The sequence below is a fragment of the Bombus affinis genome, chromosome 12 (genome assembly GCF_024516045.1).
Source record: "Bombus affinis isolate iyBomAffi1 chromosome 12, iyBomAffi1.2, whole genome shotgun sequence".
NCBI classification, from domain to species: Eukaryota; Metazoa; Arthropoda; class Insecta; order Hymenoptera; family Apidae; genus Bombus; species Bombus affinis.
The window spans coordinates 3,609,785-3,628,700 of record NC_066355.1 but is presented as its reverse complement, the minus strand read 5'-3'; the positions used below and the strand labels follow the sequence as shown (position 1 = coordinate 3,628,700).

The window sequence follows — 18,916 nt, the reverse complement described above, 5'->3', positions numbered from 1 at the left end:
ACATTAGTTGAGCAGAGTAATTAACCACACCAATATTATTCGTTCTTTACAGCATACTATGAATTTGTTACTAATTTTCAAAAGAATTATATCTTATAGAAGTAAAGGAATCTAGCAGATTATTCCTTTTTTATACTGTTTCATGGTTTTCTTTAGCCATTAAGTAACATGAAAGTTAGAACTTGTCATATTTTTCCCGTGTGGTTTCCAATGGCACTCAACAAAATTTAGATTAAACGGTGATTTTATTCAATGGTTGATAGTCCTTCGTCAGGCTTTCTACTAACAATTTCGACGGAACTTTTCGTATTTGTGAAGTGAATGAAATTAAATGGGATGCAAGCTTCTCCTCTTCTTTCTCATGGAAAGTTGAGCCCAAAAGACGTATCTGCCATACGATGTTTCTCCCTTTTAACGCTCTCTTGCGAAGTATTGCTAAGGATATGGAAAAAGTTTCTCGAGAAGTAATTTGTAAGCACTTCTATTTATTATTCGACGAGATAACATTTTCAGGGTCGTTCAGAAGCAGACCAGTTCTGAGTGATGTTTCAGTTGTATATCTCAAAAACAATATTTTTTTTCCTATTCACATAGAACCAATATCCAAACTCGTAGTTTAATGTAATATTTCTCTTGGTGATTACGAAGATCATCAAAGTTACATATAGTTCCGTATTTATAATTAAAATTATTAATACATTTTTTCCAAAAGATTTTCCCGAGCTTAAAGTTTCTTTCGATTCTTAGAAATTCCATGATACGAAATTAGTCGAATCTATCTTTCGAAATATTTCGACATTTTCATATATAATTGGTCTGCTCTCTATCGATTGTTAAACAAATTTTTATCTGCCTACAAGTGAAGGATGTGAAACCATAAAAATTTCTTTTTCTAATATCTAATTCACCTAATAACGTTTCATGAAGAATTTATTGATCGAACATGTTTTAGAAATTTCTATAAAGAACCTATTTCAATGAACTTTCAATGCACTTTACATACAGATAATTTAACCAGTATCTCCTAATGGAATTGTATTTATAAACGATACTCGCCTAATGGGTCGATGACGTTAATGTAATCAATCGAATTGAATAAACACTTCGAATCTCTGATAAGCTCCGTCCGTCAATCACGCTATTAATTACTAATGGTACCGAGTATAAATTAATCACCAGTCCTCAATCAGTAAACAAATAAACACGTGCATGTACGTACCTTTGATGAAATCTACAGCCATTTCCAAGCCATATGTATCCTTGTCGCAATCGTCGAGAATGTGTGCACCAATCTTGACACCGGGCACGATTTCACGATCGTTAAGCGTGTCTAAGGTATACAACATAGCCTCGAGTGCTTGGACACCACCCTGTGGCATCACTGGACCGCAAGTGTAGTAGTCCTCTCTCTCGTGCACCATCATCAAACCACCCAACACTAAATCACCTTCTACCACAGCGCTGTGTTTAACTGGCCACGGAGGTTCCTCCGACTGCAGTTTGTGTGAGGAATTATCCATATTACGTAAAGGCACATCTTCCGTCACACGAGAGTCTTCGTCATTCGGTTCCAATGACGTGACGATCGTATCGAAACTCAATAACTGATCCTCGTCGTTACTTAACGAAATGGTCGACGTTTCGATGTCCATTTGCATTTGATCGACTTCAGTCGATGAAAGCATTACGTTGTTTGTAGTAAGAAAATAATCCTTTGTAGTTTGATCCATTAAAGTCAGTACGATGGACGAATTCCTCGAGACAAATTCCAATGAATCGTTCAACGTAACTTGCGAAGCGACAGTTGTATCGTTACCAGTTTCTGGCAGCGTGGGATCGATGTTTAGGGTCGGAACGTTATTTTGACCAACCCCATGTTTATTCAGTATCGACGTGGAAGTTTCGCTAACTACCGTGCCTTCGACCTCCATAGTGAAATTACGTCTAAGCTTCATGGAGGTTCCAATTTTCGACGATCTGGACTTTCGTTCTTTTGAAAAACGATCGTTGATCAGAATCGTGCTCAAGGTGGTAGAATCTTCTGACACTCGATCTTCAGGATTGTCCACGATCTTGTTGCCCCTTTCGACAGGATTAACGTCTTTCGTAGTTTCATCAGCCAACTCGTCGGCTCCTCTGTCATTTTTCAAGGAAGATCTTATGGTCGGTTCATTAGCCTTAATTTCGTCGGTGTTCGTCGGAGTATTTTGATCCAGCAGCTCTATAAATCTCGAGTCAACAGATTTGTCTTTTCCGAGAACGATTAGGGAACCATTAAGCCGTCGTTGGTTACTTTTTCCTTTGTCGTGCCCGATTGATCTCGATTCTTGGCTGTCTGATACAGAGACCGCTTTATCATTGATTTTACTACTTTTTGAGACCACTTTATCATTGCTTCTACTATTGGCTTTTTCTTCTTCCTTAAAAGTAACGGTTTCAGACACATTTGGTAGTTGAAATGGTATCAAAGACAGTTTCGACTCAGTTTGTTTCTCATTATTTACAAGCAATTGATCAGGCAGTGTATTTACGTTGAAATTTTCGGCCATTTTTCTTCCGTGTTGCATCGTTGACGAGTTACTGAATGGATCGTTAGCGTTCCTTCCGGTAATCTGGAAGAGGCCATTGCTCTTGAAGACAAAGCTTCCTTCGGCTAGACTGTTCATATCGTGCCTTAGATGCGTGGAATTCCTTTGAGCCGTAACCGAGCCGCGTGGTGAATTCACGAATACGTTCTCAGACTCCTTTGTCACGCTACTTAGCATAGACCTTTCTTCCTCGCCTGTCTGAATAGCGCCTTCCTGGCTCTCGTCAATCTCCGCCCACGACGCGTCTAATTCCATTCCATCAATTAGATCGTTGTTCGTATTCGGACTCATTAACACAGATTCGTTGTTTGAATTTCGAGTGTCTGTGTTTAATTGCAAATTAATTGTGGTAGGCGCTGTTGATGCAAATTTTTGGTTATTTAACGATTTCTTCAGTTCTATTTTGTCAATCGAGTTTTCACTTGTGTCTTGGATTATGAAAGAAGATTCGTTGCTTGCCTTTAATGTATTCGTCTTTGAATAATTTCTATTTGAAATATACGATTTTACTAATGTTCTGTTTATTGAATCTGGATTTGTATCGTGGTTTATTGAATCAGACTTATTGGTTAATGTGAAGATACTTGTCATTAAGCGTGAATAATTACCTTTTGATGTATTTGCGTCTTTTAACGTTGCTTGGTTAATTAAATCTAGGTGTGAATAAGTTTCAACATTTGATTCTTCTAATTTTGTTCTGCTAACTGAAACCGGATTTACATCGTCGCCCCTTAAATTGGATTCGTTACTCGATGTTAAAATATTTGCCACTAAATTTGAATAATTGCCACCCGATGCACTGGATTCTTCCAATTTTGTTCTGTTAATTGAATCTATACTGAAATTATGTCTTTCTGAATGTGATTCATTCCTCAACTTCAAAGTAACTGAGTGTACTTTCGTATCATTTCCATCCAATTCTTCTAACTTGTGTTGCCTTTGATCGATCAAATTTTCTGTGAAATTATCTTGAACTAAATCATACTTCAATTCTTCCACGATATTTCCCTCGTGGTTGTTTATCTCATTCTCCAAAGAACTCTTCATTGTTCCATGGAAAGTAACATTCTCCAAAGTTTCATCTTTGGGCAATGAATCGGAAACATCACCGGCTAGAACGAAGTTCCTCTTCTCTCGAATCGACGAAGAATGGGTGCCTTTGTCTCCTAGGTCGTCGTGTCCTATCGTTGATCTCTGTTTCGGCGAGATTCCATTAAATTCGCGTGTATTCTCCGCGTGACGGCGCGCAGCTATTGATTTATGAGACGCTGAATGGTGCCGGAAACCCTCGGCTCTCGAAGAATGATGGTTACCGCGTCCTGTCTTGAATATGTCATTTCGTGGATCGCTATTCGAAAGACTGGAATCACGCAGGGCATACCACGGCCCGAGATTTATGTTTCGACTCGGTTTCTTTTTCAGATACCGGACCGATCGTCCAAATCTCTTTTTACCATTCTCGCGTCTGCCTTTCGATTTTCTTGCAATAATCAATTTATTCGCTTTCAAATTCCCATTTAACCTTCTATTGAGAGAAACAGAGAACACAGAGTAGCCAGTTAAAAATCGTTTCTTAATGACTTTCTGTCTCTCATCTTGGCTCTTCGAATCCTTGAAAGAATTAGTCTCCCCTAGACTAATGTTTGGTATAATTTGCAGGGCATTCGCTTTATCAGATCTTTTTCTTTGATGAGAATCTCTCATTGAACGTTCTCGTTTTTTAACGCCTGTGATCTGCCCTTCGGAAGTCGTCAACGAGTCGTCATCGTGCGAAATCGCTCTGACGTGATCGTAATACGAATATCCTTTGTCCAGCAGCACGCTTCCTCTTCGAATCGCCTCCGTCGTCGTTTTATGTTCTCGCGTCTTAGACGGTTCAGACAGTCTCACGCGGTTGATCCGCCTGGATATGTTCTTTATCGCGCCGCGAGGTATCCAGGAGGATAAACGCGGTTGTTCGGGAATTTCCAAGCTGAGACTGTTCGATCCTTCGACAACTTGTTCACTAGACTCGCTTGCTCGAACGTTACGAGATCGTTCGTTGGGATCGACGAGTTTGGATTGGCGAAGATCGTCATGGATCGACCGATCGTTATTGAAGTTTTCACCAGGCAGATTTATATCGCTGAGTTTCGTAGCTCGCCGTGTTATTGCTTTCGTCTCGCCTTTCGACAAGATAGTATTTTTCTTATTGATGTGCAAATGAGATTGTAATGGTGTTGTTGTCGAGGTCGATGATTTTGATGAAATTGGAACCGATGAAGGATTTAAGTAGTTTCGTGAGTTTAAAGATGGTTCGTTGGAGTTGTAAGTTCTGTAAGTGGTTTTGCTGAGGTTAACCGGCAGCTCGGCGTTACCATAATCGAGCGGATAACGTTCACCCGCTAAGCTGTTATGTAGAATCGACAGCAATAGTGAAACGGCCAGGACGGCCAACCAACCATTGTTCCGCCGCATCACCTGCCTTCCGTGACGAACATATCCTGGTCCTGAAAGCAAACGTAGCACAATAAGATTGGATATATTGTGGATTATTTGTTAAATTAACGTGGACGTGATTTGAACTATATAGGTTTAGTCTGGTAGAAAAATTAGTTTACTCAAAGAAATGGATGTGGAGATTGAAAAGAATAAAACTTTCTTCAGTCTTGTCTTTAAATTGTATTATTAATAATAATTAAAGATTGATAAGAATAAACTTGTTTTGATTTCAGTCTTCGAAGTTTACTATTAACAATTGCAAATTGAAAAGAATAAAGTTTGTTTGATTTCATTATTACTATTAATGAATAAAGATTAGGAAGAATACGAGCTCCTTCGTTTCAATTTCTGCATTCCATTTTCACGAATTAAACTGCGGATATTCGAGTATTTATGAGAAGGTCGTACAAATTTGAAAAATGTACATAACGTATACAATATTCGTAGTATGACATTCATTTAATGGATGGAACAAGTTCCTGTTAAATCTAGATACGATTATTGTTTTTCGAAAAGAATAATTAAGTTAATAATTTACGCATTTTTGAACTACGATATATCCTTTAGAATGGATAGCTATTTTTTGAAACCACCACTAAAAGAATTTCATTCACGCATTCGATTTCGATGTCAAACGAAAAGGACATAATATTATTTTGAAACGCGTCATAAAATTAAGTTTTACTTCTTTAGTTACGTTGACGAAAATATAGATTTCCATGAATATCTGCATTGTAATAATGAATAATATATAATAAATAATAAAGGTCATAAACCATTACCGAAATCATTGACACTCAGTTTTACTAATAGATTATAATAGGTCAATGGAGGTTATATAATCAAAATCATGTGAGAACCATCGTTAAACCATCGAAATCATGTGATAGATCCAAATCTACTTTCGTGGAATTTTTAATTAACTATCTGCTATTATGATCGTTATCGGAGTTATTAATCACGACGTATCATTGAACTGAATATTCGAGCAAATATTGATCATTTTCGAAATTTTGGAATGTAGCCGCATTACTAGGACTCTTGCCATTAAATCCGCATTGTTGGGATGGATACTAAACCCTAACCATTGGCCAGTTAGGTTTGGAATATTGCCATTAGATTTCTTGCATCTGCGAGTGTTACGTTATATCTAGCTATATACAGCTTTGATTGATTGGCACGACTCCAAACACCATTTTGTATTTTTATGGTTTTATTTTCCTTTTTTTGGCAGATAGATGGAATAAACGAATTTATACTGATGGATATTTAATTTGTTTAGCAAAGTTATAGCAAAGACTTCATAGACAGTTTGTGAACCAAATTCATTGTGCAATATTTTGGATAGGATTAGGACATTACAACATTGTCAACCTGATGTACGTACGATTAATTAATACTAGTTTCCAAAGCAACTTTTGAAACACAATCTCTCGAAACGGCACATTATCGTTTAAATCCCGCGCAATAATCCCCAAACTGCTGTTTCATAAAATTATCCTTTGTATATTTTACTATCATATTTTACTATCATAGTATAGGATTATAGGTAGGATGGTTAGGATAGATTATTGCAATTCAAACAACTCATACGTTAATTTAACAGTACTCATTCCTTTCGCAATTTCATCGTCCATTTCTCGGTTTTCATTTCTCTCATCGCCTGGTTCTCATAGCATAGTCATCTCAATAACATCAAATAAATTCTACGAACCTGATCAACCTATTTTTCAGGATATGCTACTACTTAATTCACGGGAATCGTATCTAACAAAGATAGCTTTTTTTCCTTCTTGTCGCGACGACCGTCGTCTTGAACACAAATCGTGACTGGAACTTCCAAACACGCATGCTGGCTTAATGCGTTCGTAACTAAATGCCCATTGGAACGATTGGTATTGGACGGTTTCACCAGTATCTTTATCGACGAAAGGGATTGCACGATTGATAGGATTGAATCCTACGGAATGAAGCTCATTTCGGTTCGCCTTTGGGAATAGGCACGTCGGAAGTCTGTTACTGGATAAATTGATAGAATCAAAAGATTTCGTGGGAATGAAAAAGTATTAGAAGAACCGAATACCTCTCGTTGCTCAGTTATTGGAAGACAAACGTGACGTGATATAATTTACTCCCAAGAGCTGATTAACTCGATTCTTTCAAGAAGATACTTTCTACGTTAATTAAAGTTTCTTGTGGTTTGATGTGACTTGGTTGGAAAGTGGTTTAATCCATTAAGCGCGAATAGTGTTTCTTAAGTCATTATGCATGAATGTGTAAGAGTTGGCTAAACGTTATATCGGTGGAATATGTTAATTACGTAACTCAGTAATTAATAGTAGTTATTATAGTTATAGAATAATTCAGACTAACTTATTAGAATAACTCAGTAATTATAGTTATAGAATATTATCACATTAGTCAGAAATACCAAAAGAAATTTCTGTAGTTGGAAAAAGATGGTATATTCTTAAGAATTTTATAAACTATTTCAAACTCCATAAAGTTGTAGAATTTGGATGAGAAAAGAAACGGCGGAGGAAGAAATATTAAGCAAATTTTTGAAATTCTTTTATAATCATAATGTTAAAAGTACACTATATGGCGCAACTTCTACGATTTAGAATAAGATTTATTTTCTTCCAAAGAACTGCATTTTCTTCAAACTCTGTAAAACTCCAAGATCTGAATGAAAAAAGAAATAGAGGAGAAAAGTATTATTTTTCATAGCCACAATATTAGGAAATATAATTCAATAATATAAATTGACTAAAAGAAAGTTGCATATAAAATGTTACATTAAGACAACACTGAATCTTAATGAATTAAATTCTTCTTAACAATTTGAACAATATATTACTATTAGTTAGATTACTATTAACTGTAGATTTTTTATTCTTTAGACTAGTTCATTAAAAGAAGCAGGAAAAGTGTAATATAGCTATCAAATATTATAAAAAAAGAAAGATATTGCTTGAAAACTTGACATACTGAACTAGGTGTCAAAAACAATGCGTTTATCAAGAAATATTAAAAAACCCATTTCTTACATTTTTTGCAAACCTAAGTATTGCATTAAAATAATTGAATCTCTCGAATGGGAATACGAAAGAAATTTTCCATCACATATTCAGACAAAAAAACGTACGCGTCTCTGGGGACAGAAGCAGACAATTCTTATTGTGGACGACAGTGTTACCATAAAAAAGCAATAGATATTCGAAACATAATCTTTCTGAGTTCTTTTGTTAATCTACCTTCAACAGTAATCAGATAATGGAGCATGATTATTCTGTGATACTCATATATATTTATCGTCCAAGATTATCAGACACCTGCTCATTTTTTTTAAAATTAAAATTAAAAATGTTAGGTTGAATAATAATTTCGTTCACTTCTCACTAATGTTCATATTTTAAAGAAGATTACAAAAATTATTTAAAAAATGGAAAAATACCATATTCTAATTGTTTCATAAACGATATAAATTCGTAAAGAAATGGGATAAGACACTGCTTAATAGTAACATTTAATAATTTGCTATTAATTTACTATATATAAATAGATTTTATATGAAGATGACAATACTTGATACGCTGTTTCAAGAAAACGCAAATCACTCAATTTAATAGTTAAAATAATTAATTAAAAATAAATCGAATCGCAAGTTTATTTCTTAAAATCGCATAATTAGGCGTATAATAAAATATTACGATAGGATCAAATTGATATTTGAAAGTATGCAATAATAGAAGTGTTGTCTCTAATCGTCAAACCTTGCAAAATTATTTTGATAAATGGCAAGATCCTTATCTGCAGATTCTTTCATTTCTAAATTATAATTTGGATTAAAAAGATTCTTTTAAATTTTTAAATTATAATTGCATGAAGAAGGTTCTTCTTCTTGATAGAAAAACTTTTAACGTTAATGTGGGCAGTGATATTTAAATAACATATGTATGCACTAATATATACAGTTAATAATAAAATATACCACTGCTGTGCCTTTTAATGATGTCATTTAAATTCATAGTCTGCTCACCTCATAAAAGGTAGTAACTATTGCTTATAGTTATTAACTAATCGTTAATTTACTCGGTTTGATCAAATTCAAAGTACTGTCAGCTACTACAAATCAAGTTCACTGTATTTCATAGTATCTGTCAGTTCCTCGATAAGGCAGAACAGATTGATAACAGAATGCACGTGTTTCACTCTCGATGCTCTCTGTTTGCAAATGACTTTAGGCAGTTGGCTAGCTCTATAAATGAAACGATACTTATGAGTATGTTTCTAATTAAAGTACTACAGCAAATGTTGATTAACACTCCGTCGAACCAATTTGACGCTTTAATCCCGTCGGGAACGTGGATTGGACTGAGCTAAATATCCCGTGCAGACCAGGAGTTGTGTTATCTTGATTAATGAAGATGTCGATGAACAAGTGTCATGAGATTAATGAAGAATTATATAAATGTAGAATCATAATATATTTTTAATTCTCATGTTAATTCTGGTTATCTATCGGAGATGAATGCAACTTCCATCTAATTATTCTTAGAAACAACCTTTTTATCTAAACTAAATTTTTGAAAAAAACTCGTAGCATTATAATTCTTGTAAATTTCGAAATTATGGAACTTTTGAACTAGTGGTGTAAAACGCTTGAGTTTATGTATTCTTGACAATCAACAAATTTGCTACTTTTTAACAAATAGTCTCGATATTTGTTAATATTTTCCTCAGATCTTTCTTCTTCCTCTCTATTTTAACAAAAGATTTTTTCTGAAATTTAAAAACATACATATACATACATATCTCTTATTGAAATATTTTTAATGAACATGATCTATATCTTCATTGATGTTACATACTGAAACACGAAGCTTCTTACTCATTACAATTAATTTCTTTCTGTAATTCTCCTTTCTACAATTAATAAAATAATTTGTTAGAATAGTGTAAAATTTGCTGTAAAAATGAAACTCTGTCTCTTTTATCAAAATTAGTTCACAGTCACCATGAAACCAATTCAAGTGAATTATTTGAAAAAATTGTCTACAATCGTCGTTGCAGGTAAAATGGTTAATCTATTTAGGCAACAAAAACTCCCACGTGATGCTTTGTAGAAGCATACGATCGCTAGGATACATTTAGAACACAAATGGCGTTTTCTTTTGATGAAGCATATTGGTATGGAACGTATAGATACTATGTTTTATTCGCTGCTGATGGCACATTCGATGTTCAATCAGATCCCTATGTTCTTTTCAAAGAATTTCAGTTGTCGAACGCGTTCTGTCGTCGATAATTGGCCATCGATTCAACTCTATGCGAACTTCATTCGAGTTATTTTTAGAGCGCTACTATCGAAAATATCGTGAAAAAGAAGGACGTACGACATACAGAATTTCCTGCTATTAGATGCATATATCATTAAATATTGTACTATGTATTTACGGTAGTTCCTCGTCCTAATTGCTTGTAATTCAAATTGCTAACGTCTAGGCCGTCTTCGAGAACACGTGCTGTTGTAACTTGCTCAATCCCAAATCCAGATAATCACGCCCGCCTGATCATACATATGTACGTATGTATATGCGTGAAACAGATGGTCTCGACAGTCGCTTCGATTTTCTTGCGTTCCAATTAAGGGATTTTGCACTGTGTCTTTGTAAATTATTGTATTTTACTTCAGCACTAGATTATTCTTCATTTTAATACTCATGAAACATTTATTTCATATTAATGATTTAAAAATCTTTATGTTTATTCTTATAATATATAATGTTTTATATCGCCGTATCTTTATTAAGAATTAAATCGACACTTTATTAAGAATTTTTATTCAGCTTTAGTACGATATAAAAATTCAGAATTTTTAAGCACCGTAGCTTCTTGTTTAGTCGAGTACCTATAAAAGAATTGTCTAATGATAATAATCTATTAAACTTCATATAAAGTGTTTTATTTCTTGTATGTTTATATTGAAACATTTTGTAGGGTAATACTTTTCTTTGCGATCGCCTTAGAGCTTTAGTAGAATTTAAGTGAAGCATTTCTTCCAGACATATTTAATTCTTAATACATGAAATGAGATTCATAAAGCGCTTTGTTTTCCCTGTGTTTCCATCAAGAAATTCTATACAGTATTTCTATCAGAATTAATTAAGTTTAACGCTATTTAAGTGTTTTATTAATTACGTGGAACAACGTTTAGAATTTTACGTTTTACATTTTCATAAATAATTATTTTTCCATATGAACACCCATAAAATGTTCATTAACAACAGTAATCCACAATTTGCTTAATTTTTCTACATTTTCATTAAAACGTCTATTCTATCGTTCTACTAGCAATCAACGCAAAAAGGTTTATTCTGTTTGGATACAATGATTTTTTCTTTATTCCAGCATCTACAATATTCTACAAAAATTCTTTTCATCAAGAACAGTTATTCGGCCATTTATTTTTCACATTGTTTCTAACGAAAATGCGGCAACACTTCCAATTTGTATGGAAATGTGAAAAACGAAAAAAGCTATTCTTCAATAACAATTCCATGGCACAATTTCGAATGTGGTTGTGTTTATTCCTCCGATAGAAGAAAAGAAAAACTCGTAGAATAGAGTTCCATAGCGACGCAGCATCCTGTGCGTTTCAGAAGAGAATCAAGTAAAGAACAAAAGAAATCCTTAATGCCATGTGAACGCGGAAATAAATGAAGGGCGAGCAAATGAATCGCTGAAAAATAATTGGAGGCAAAAGCCTCTGTTCCCGTATTGCGAAACGGAGGATTCTTAACAATTTTTTTCAAAAAAGACAATCATCGTTCATGCATTATGATGTAGAAAAAATACGATTAATTGCAAGAATTTAATCGTAATTCCTTTATTCGAATCTTTGATCAAATGGGGAGATCGTTCTGTTCCGCAAAATCATTTCACTTAATACTTTAATTTTTATTTGACCTATAAATGAATGAAATACCATTTCTCCGTGAAAAAGTTTATTTTTGCTCCAATGTGTTACTATTTTATTACTTTCGACGCAAATTGCTTTTATATTTTTATCTCAAAGCTATTCCGCTGAAAAATGGAAAAATCGTGTGAATAAATTCTTTCCACTTAAAAATAATCTCCTAAGAAATTTGGTATTTTTTAAACATTAACATGATCTATCCCTTTAAAGAACCTAAAGAAATTGATCTATATCGAAAAGTTCGTTCATTTAAATTTAAACGAACTGGATCCAATCCGATATTGCAATTACTTTAATCGAAAATTACTTGTATAAATAACTAAAAGTATCTCGAGCCATTTAATTTCCTCTTATATGTTTTTCATTTTAGACCACTTTAAAAATCCCCGCTTAATCGTGTACAGTTTGTATTTTCAAGAGAAAAATTTATTGAGTTCCTATTTCGTAATTGCTGCTCAGTTGATGAACATTTGCCAATCGAACGATTTTTCCGTTCGATAGATTTATAACAGCTTGACGGGAATCTTTTTGTTTTACGAACGATTTCGCGTACTGAGCTTGAGGCTGACTTAAATCTCCCAGACAGACAGCGAGAATGGGCTTTTAATCTCTTCTCAACGAGCGATCTGTACTTACTCTTACAAAGCAAACGAGGTATCGTTAACGTTCCATCCTTTTCGATCGAATCTCTTAAATCGAGAACTCGTTTCAACTCGAAGAAAGGAGAAAAAGTAAAGCGGAGGAAGAACGTGGATCTTGAATCCTGCAGTGGTCGCTTGGAAGTTTTACTACCTCAATTCTCTGATCTGGTACAGGAGAATTCTATCACTGGCAAGGGATACTGACAAGGATATATTACAGCAGTTTTAATTGGAAGTTGACGGGCAAATTCTTCAGACAAAGTTTTTATAAACACAGTGTGGATAATTTACAAGTAATGGTTTGTTAAATATTTTAATAACGAATGATGGTAAATACAGCGATTATTAGATTATGAGTGTGTATGTAATTTAATGACAAAATTCAAACAATATAAAAAATACGTAAAAGAATAGATAAATAATAATAATAAAAAAATCGTTGCCCTCGTCGCTTTTCAAGATAGTCAACTTGCAACAACTCACAGATCTCTGTGCAGATCATGGTTCCACGAAGTTTTGTACGCTTCAGTGTTCAACGTCTTCATAATTCACGCGACTGCGACTAAAAATGGGTGTCGTAAAAAATAGGGCTTAATGACTTTCGCCATTCTCGCAGGTGCACGCACAGGTATGCCACGAGAGTATTATGTAGAAAAGTTGGAACGCGCAAATACTTCTCATGCCTCAGCAAATTTTTTGCTTGAAATTTTCTCAGACATTCTGGAGATTTTGCAATCAACTCGAAGCATAAGGAAATAATAAAACCGCTTATATTGCGTTTTCAGGCGATTATTAGAAAAAATTCCTGTAAACGTATCAACGAACTTATAATTTAAAAACTTCTTGACGATGTGTCACTCACGAGAGAAAATTGTGAAATTACATCTAAAGTTGTTAAAAATTGTCCGAGAAATGCCAAATAAAAACTCTTTAATCCATTTCTACAACCTGCGATTTCCTTCATAAGTTTTTATTAAAAACTTTATCTACAACAAACATTAAAATCCTATACGTAGAGTTAGTTTAAAAACAAAAAGGACGTCTCTAAAAAGCGGAATCACTAATGCAATTTTATTATACTTTGACTACTTCTAGTTCGAGCGACTGAATCTTTCCTTCGTCATTCGTTTTATACGGTAATTTACAACCCACGCAACATACATAGCATCCCGCACTTTAGTGTATAAACTTTGCCAGTATGCTCTGTGAATAAAAATAAAATTAAAATAGCATGTAGCAAAAAGTTGACTGAATGCTTCATTACGAAGTTAGAAAACCAAATCTGTATATGTAAGTTTTATTTTATCTATACTTACGTGTGCATTTCGAAGTGTCGTCTATCTTTATGAATGTACAGTTATCGGCGTTATATTGAATTTACTGTAGATCGAATTTCACGATGACTTTGCCTAATTTCTTTGCGTGTAAGTACAGTAGAATCATGCGCAAAAACAACAAATAAATAAGCTGTTTAATGCAAAAGTGGTGTAAGTGAAGTTTTTGACTATTTGGCTTAACACCACATCTTAAAAACGCAACCTTTATTCTGTTTACTGCAGAAGTGGTGTAAGTATATCTTCATTAGTTTTCGATGGATAGTAGAATAAGTGAGAATCGCCGACTTAACTCCCTGCAAAATTTTTACTTTATTCCTCATTAACCAGTAATCAATTCCTTTTTATTTGCAGCATTTTTTCATTAAGCGGCTCTTATGTACTTTATACCAACACGTACCATGAACATTATGTATCTTGCCTTGTCCTGTATTAAAAGTAAGAGGAAGAGGTTCGACGTACCTACACATTTATCACCTTTCATACTTTGTTATAACATGAATAATAAAGCACTAATCGACTTTTTGCTACCTGACATTCCAGTCCTATTTTCACCCATAGAATACACGGGTAAAGTTTATACAGTAAAATATAGGACACCCTGTTTATTTCTCACAAGATCGTCACTGTATATTTTATAGCTATCCAAACTTTGCATTCCAGTTCCACATTTCTTGATCTTTTGAGAGGTCCCAGTCCCCAAAGAAGGAATTCAAATTATCAGATCAACTGAGGGAAAAAAAATTATTGGTCAGTACACGTTTCAGTCGTCCATCAAAGTTCAACCCTCGGTGGATGGACCGAGTTTCCTTGTCCTTCTGATAATTCTTTTCTTATACGAAAGATCGTGGCGATCGTTTTCCTTCAGCTGAATCAGTCTGCGAACTTACTTTTTTTTTTTTTTGCTTAATTCCACGTATTCGTACTTTCCCTAGGGGGAGTAAAGCATAAAAAAGAAAACAACCATGAGATGTACATATGTGACGTACATACATTAACACGGTCGTTCGTGAAACGAAAACGTCACGTCGTCGCGTTAAAATATTCAGAATGTTTTCATCGCGTCAATTTTGCTGAAAAAATGGAAGGGAAAAGAGGTTTTATTCCCTTCGTGGAATTATCCAAGAAAAAACTTGATCTTCTCCAGTAATACAGGCTCATAATGGTGGTTAACATCAAATTTTATTCCGGGAATTTTGCTTTGTAAATAAAAATTCTTTTGAGTTACCTATACATATATTAAGTTACGAGTTATCTTTTTTACGTAGCCGCAGGAAATTTCAGTTTTTGTAGGTGAGAAGTGGGAATTTCTTGCACCATTGCGCTATTAGAATCCAGATCCCTTTATTTGAATTCTAAATTCAAATAAAGACATTGTCGCGATCTAATCTGTTGTGATTAATTTGTTACGATCCAAGTAGTAATCTAATGCGTAAAAGTAATAAAATCGAGATATTATTTGATAATAACGAATCGAAAAATTCGAAAACTTACAATTTTATGCTTTGAACATTTGCCAGTTTAAATATTTGATACAAATAGTAATTTTGAGAAGTTGAAGCAGTATAATTATAGTTATGCAGGTCCTACATATGTTCCAAATGTAATCATAGTACGTAAAAATGTATGTGATTATTCCAAATTCATTTGGGTATTCCTAGGATTAGCTCCTTAATATCTGCATTGATGCAAAGCGTTTGGTTTTGATTAGTTAGATCGTATATTAATAGAATGATATAATGTAACTGCAATATATATATATATATATATATACTAACTATAACCCTAAACCGAACCCTAACCGGCTTAAATCGAAAGCAGTGAATAGCAGTTTTTGAAACCTTTTATAATTCCGTAAACATATTCAAGGTCTTTTCTTTATTTCATTATTTTACATGTTTCATTATTTCTCATTGTACTCTGAGTGAAGCACAGAAAATGCTGGTTATAGAATGCTAAATAAAAATTGTCAAATTTAATCTTTGGTTTGAAAGCTTTAATGTGCATTTTGAATTTATGTGAAAATCAGTTTAAAAAATGAAGTATTAATCATTCTAGCGCATTATTCGAAATTACAATGAATCAATCGAAATCATTGTTATAAAGTACATTTTAACAAATAAAAATTTCAGAATTTGTCGTAATATTCCGAACGTAACTAAGAAATAAATTACCGAAGATGTCAGTTTCGTTGCTTTTGGTCATCGTTACTCTGGTCGATTCGACACATTTTTGGGGCAAATAAATTCATGAGACGCAATTAATTACGGTACATGTATACCATATCTCTGTATCCTGTAAATTAACCGGAAATGTCCGTGAATTTAGCGGCCTGATACAATGATACTTATTCAGTACAAACAACGTGGAATTTTTCCAAATCACGAAGTCGTCAATTTAATTATTTAGCGGACAAACAGTTTATGTGGTCGTTCTATTGTAGCTACGTCACTTATAGCTTCCATTATGACGATTTGTGATTTCCGTTAAATGAATTAAAAGGATGCTATAATTTACCAAAGCATGCATACGCATATATCATTCCGCGCGAAATATTTCCTGGAATTAATTACAAAATTTGGTTCTTTATTCAATTTATTACATTTTCAAATTTCTCAAACTCTAAATTCACAGCAAAATCATTTGGTACAGATTTCTTTGTTTTACTGTATTCGATAAGATTAATAAACATTAAATATCTTTTTATTATATAGCGCTAATTTTACATTTGGATTCTTCTAATTGAAAATCATCAAATGCTATTCTAATGCTATTCTTAATTGAACCTATGTTATATTTATATAAACATTTAAAAGTATTTACGGGAAATTGGAAGATGCAAAAATGTATAGAATGTGCATTGTCTACGGAAATATATAAAATATGCAAAGTAAAGTATTTGATTGATCTTATTTCTTTAACTATGTCCACAGCTATACAAATTAGCACAAACGTATATATATGTATCACATATGTATATTTCTAACTAGTAAATCAATAAACTTACAAAAAGTGTACCTGTTGTCATCTGTCGCCTGAATCGTTCAAAATTTCTCTTACATCATGTTGTAACAAAAAAAAAAAAGAAAAAAGAAAAAGAAAAATGATACCTCTTAATATGCTACAACGCTTTCTGGCCATTTTTTCTTCGTTTATTCATTGAGCATTTTTGATCTTTGAATTTAACAGTGATAAAGTATATTTGTATGTTAATTACAAAAACGTAGGAGCTTTATTTGATGATTCACTGGAGCATGAACTTTATTGAGAGTTCGTGGGCCTTTCATCCATTTGACAGTCGCATACGCTCTGTTTGCGTTTGCTAAAAGATATCTGATCGAGGCGTGGGTAAAATTTGAATCTGAGTGCTCGATAGGAGCCGATATGAAAGGGATTCTGGTTTCGATTAATACTCATAACGGGATTGCGGCTTTTATCAATGACCAAATGACGACGGTCGATTTACGACTGTGTAGTGTTCTCGGAACACGTGTTTTCAACCGTACTGGTTTTGCTTACCAAGAGGAAATCGATCGAGATTGTACTCTCGAATTCTAATGAAATTACACGCATCTGTTGGTCAAGCCGATAGTAGAATTTGATAGACGTCGATGAATAGAAATTTATAGACGTAGAATCTGATAGTTGTATGCTAGTTGCAAAAACGATTTGATGAATTTTAGTTAGAAACTATAAATTTTCAATGAGAAAAGAAATATAATATTTTCGTATTAGAGGAGGAAATATAAGAACATGAATACTCGCTTTCTCCATTTCTTTGTAGTACAGTGTTTTTAATAAATTAATTCTAGATTTAGTTAGCCACCATATGAAATAAAGAGAATGTAGAGCACTAAAAATATCTTTACTTCTTACATTTGTTTTAAAGAATTAGTGATGTTCGAAATTCATTAGAGATTCGATTGATATGAATTTGGAAAAACGTTTTAACAAATATATGTAGAAAAATCTTTGCCTTTTAATATTTTGATAGTCGTGTGATTTTTAGAAATTTAGTACACACAATCTTTCATCACACAAGATTTTTTAACTACATTAAAGAATAATAAGATTAAGAATTTAGACTTGAGAAAATTTATGACATAGTTTAAAAGATTAAAGATACAAAGAGCAGGTTACAGAAAAAAACAAAGTGTACAGTTCGAGAGATTTAGGAGAGGTTTAGGAGATCGATGTAACCAGCGTCACGCAAACATGCAATAAAGAAAGCCGAGAACCGCTGTCTGTTCGAAATCTAGACAAAATAAATTTCTACTGAACGCTTTTTGGTAACTTTCCTTCACTCCTTTTACAAGAATACGAAATATCATTTTGCATCAAAAATATCTTTTTACGATCCTCCAACATAGAGGTTGCCAATAAAGTTTTCACCATAATTCTCAAACAAAAACGATCACAGGATTTTGTAAGTACGACGACGTATTTTCTTTGAAATTTATTCGGTAGAACTTGGTAAAAAGCTATTCCGAGCTTGAAGCTCAGTAAAAGCCACGAATAGAAATTTGTATCGATAGTTTATCGTTTTTTGTGAATCAATTCCTTGTAGGTGAAAAATTGAAATGTTTCCTTTCAGTGTTTTATAATTAATAATTATAATTAACTTGTATATATAATAAATTATATAATTATATTGTAGTATCGTAAATATATATTGTGATTTATTTACAATGAATGGATTGTACAGATGTTGATTAAACAGAAGAACGATGGTTGTTTAACGTGAAGTAAACACAATAACGCACTATAATCTAGACAATTCAATAGTTAATTTATAACTCTCGTCACAACGGATCCAACACCCTCTCTCTCTCTCTCTCTCTCTCTCTCTCTCTCTCTCTCTCTCTCTCTCTCTCTCTCTCTCTCTCTCTC

General features: G+C 33.5%; 1 protein-coding gene across 2 annotated transcripts in view; it reads right to left on the bottom strand.

Moving 5' to 3' along the window:
* Positions 1-18,916, bottom strand: part of LOC126922459 (uncharacterized) — a 318,790-nt gene that overhangs the window by 176,162 nt on the left and 123,712 nt on the right. For both annotated transcript variants that reach the window (XM_050735010.1, XM_050735009.1), the window contains one exon: positions 1,220-5,077. In XM_050735010.1, coding sequence (XP_050590967.1) covers positions 1,220-5,045 — 3,826 coding nt within the window. In that variant the 5' untranslated portion in view covers positions 5,046-5,077. The remainder of the gene's footprint in view (positions 1-1,219; positions 5,078-18,916) is intronic.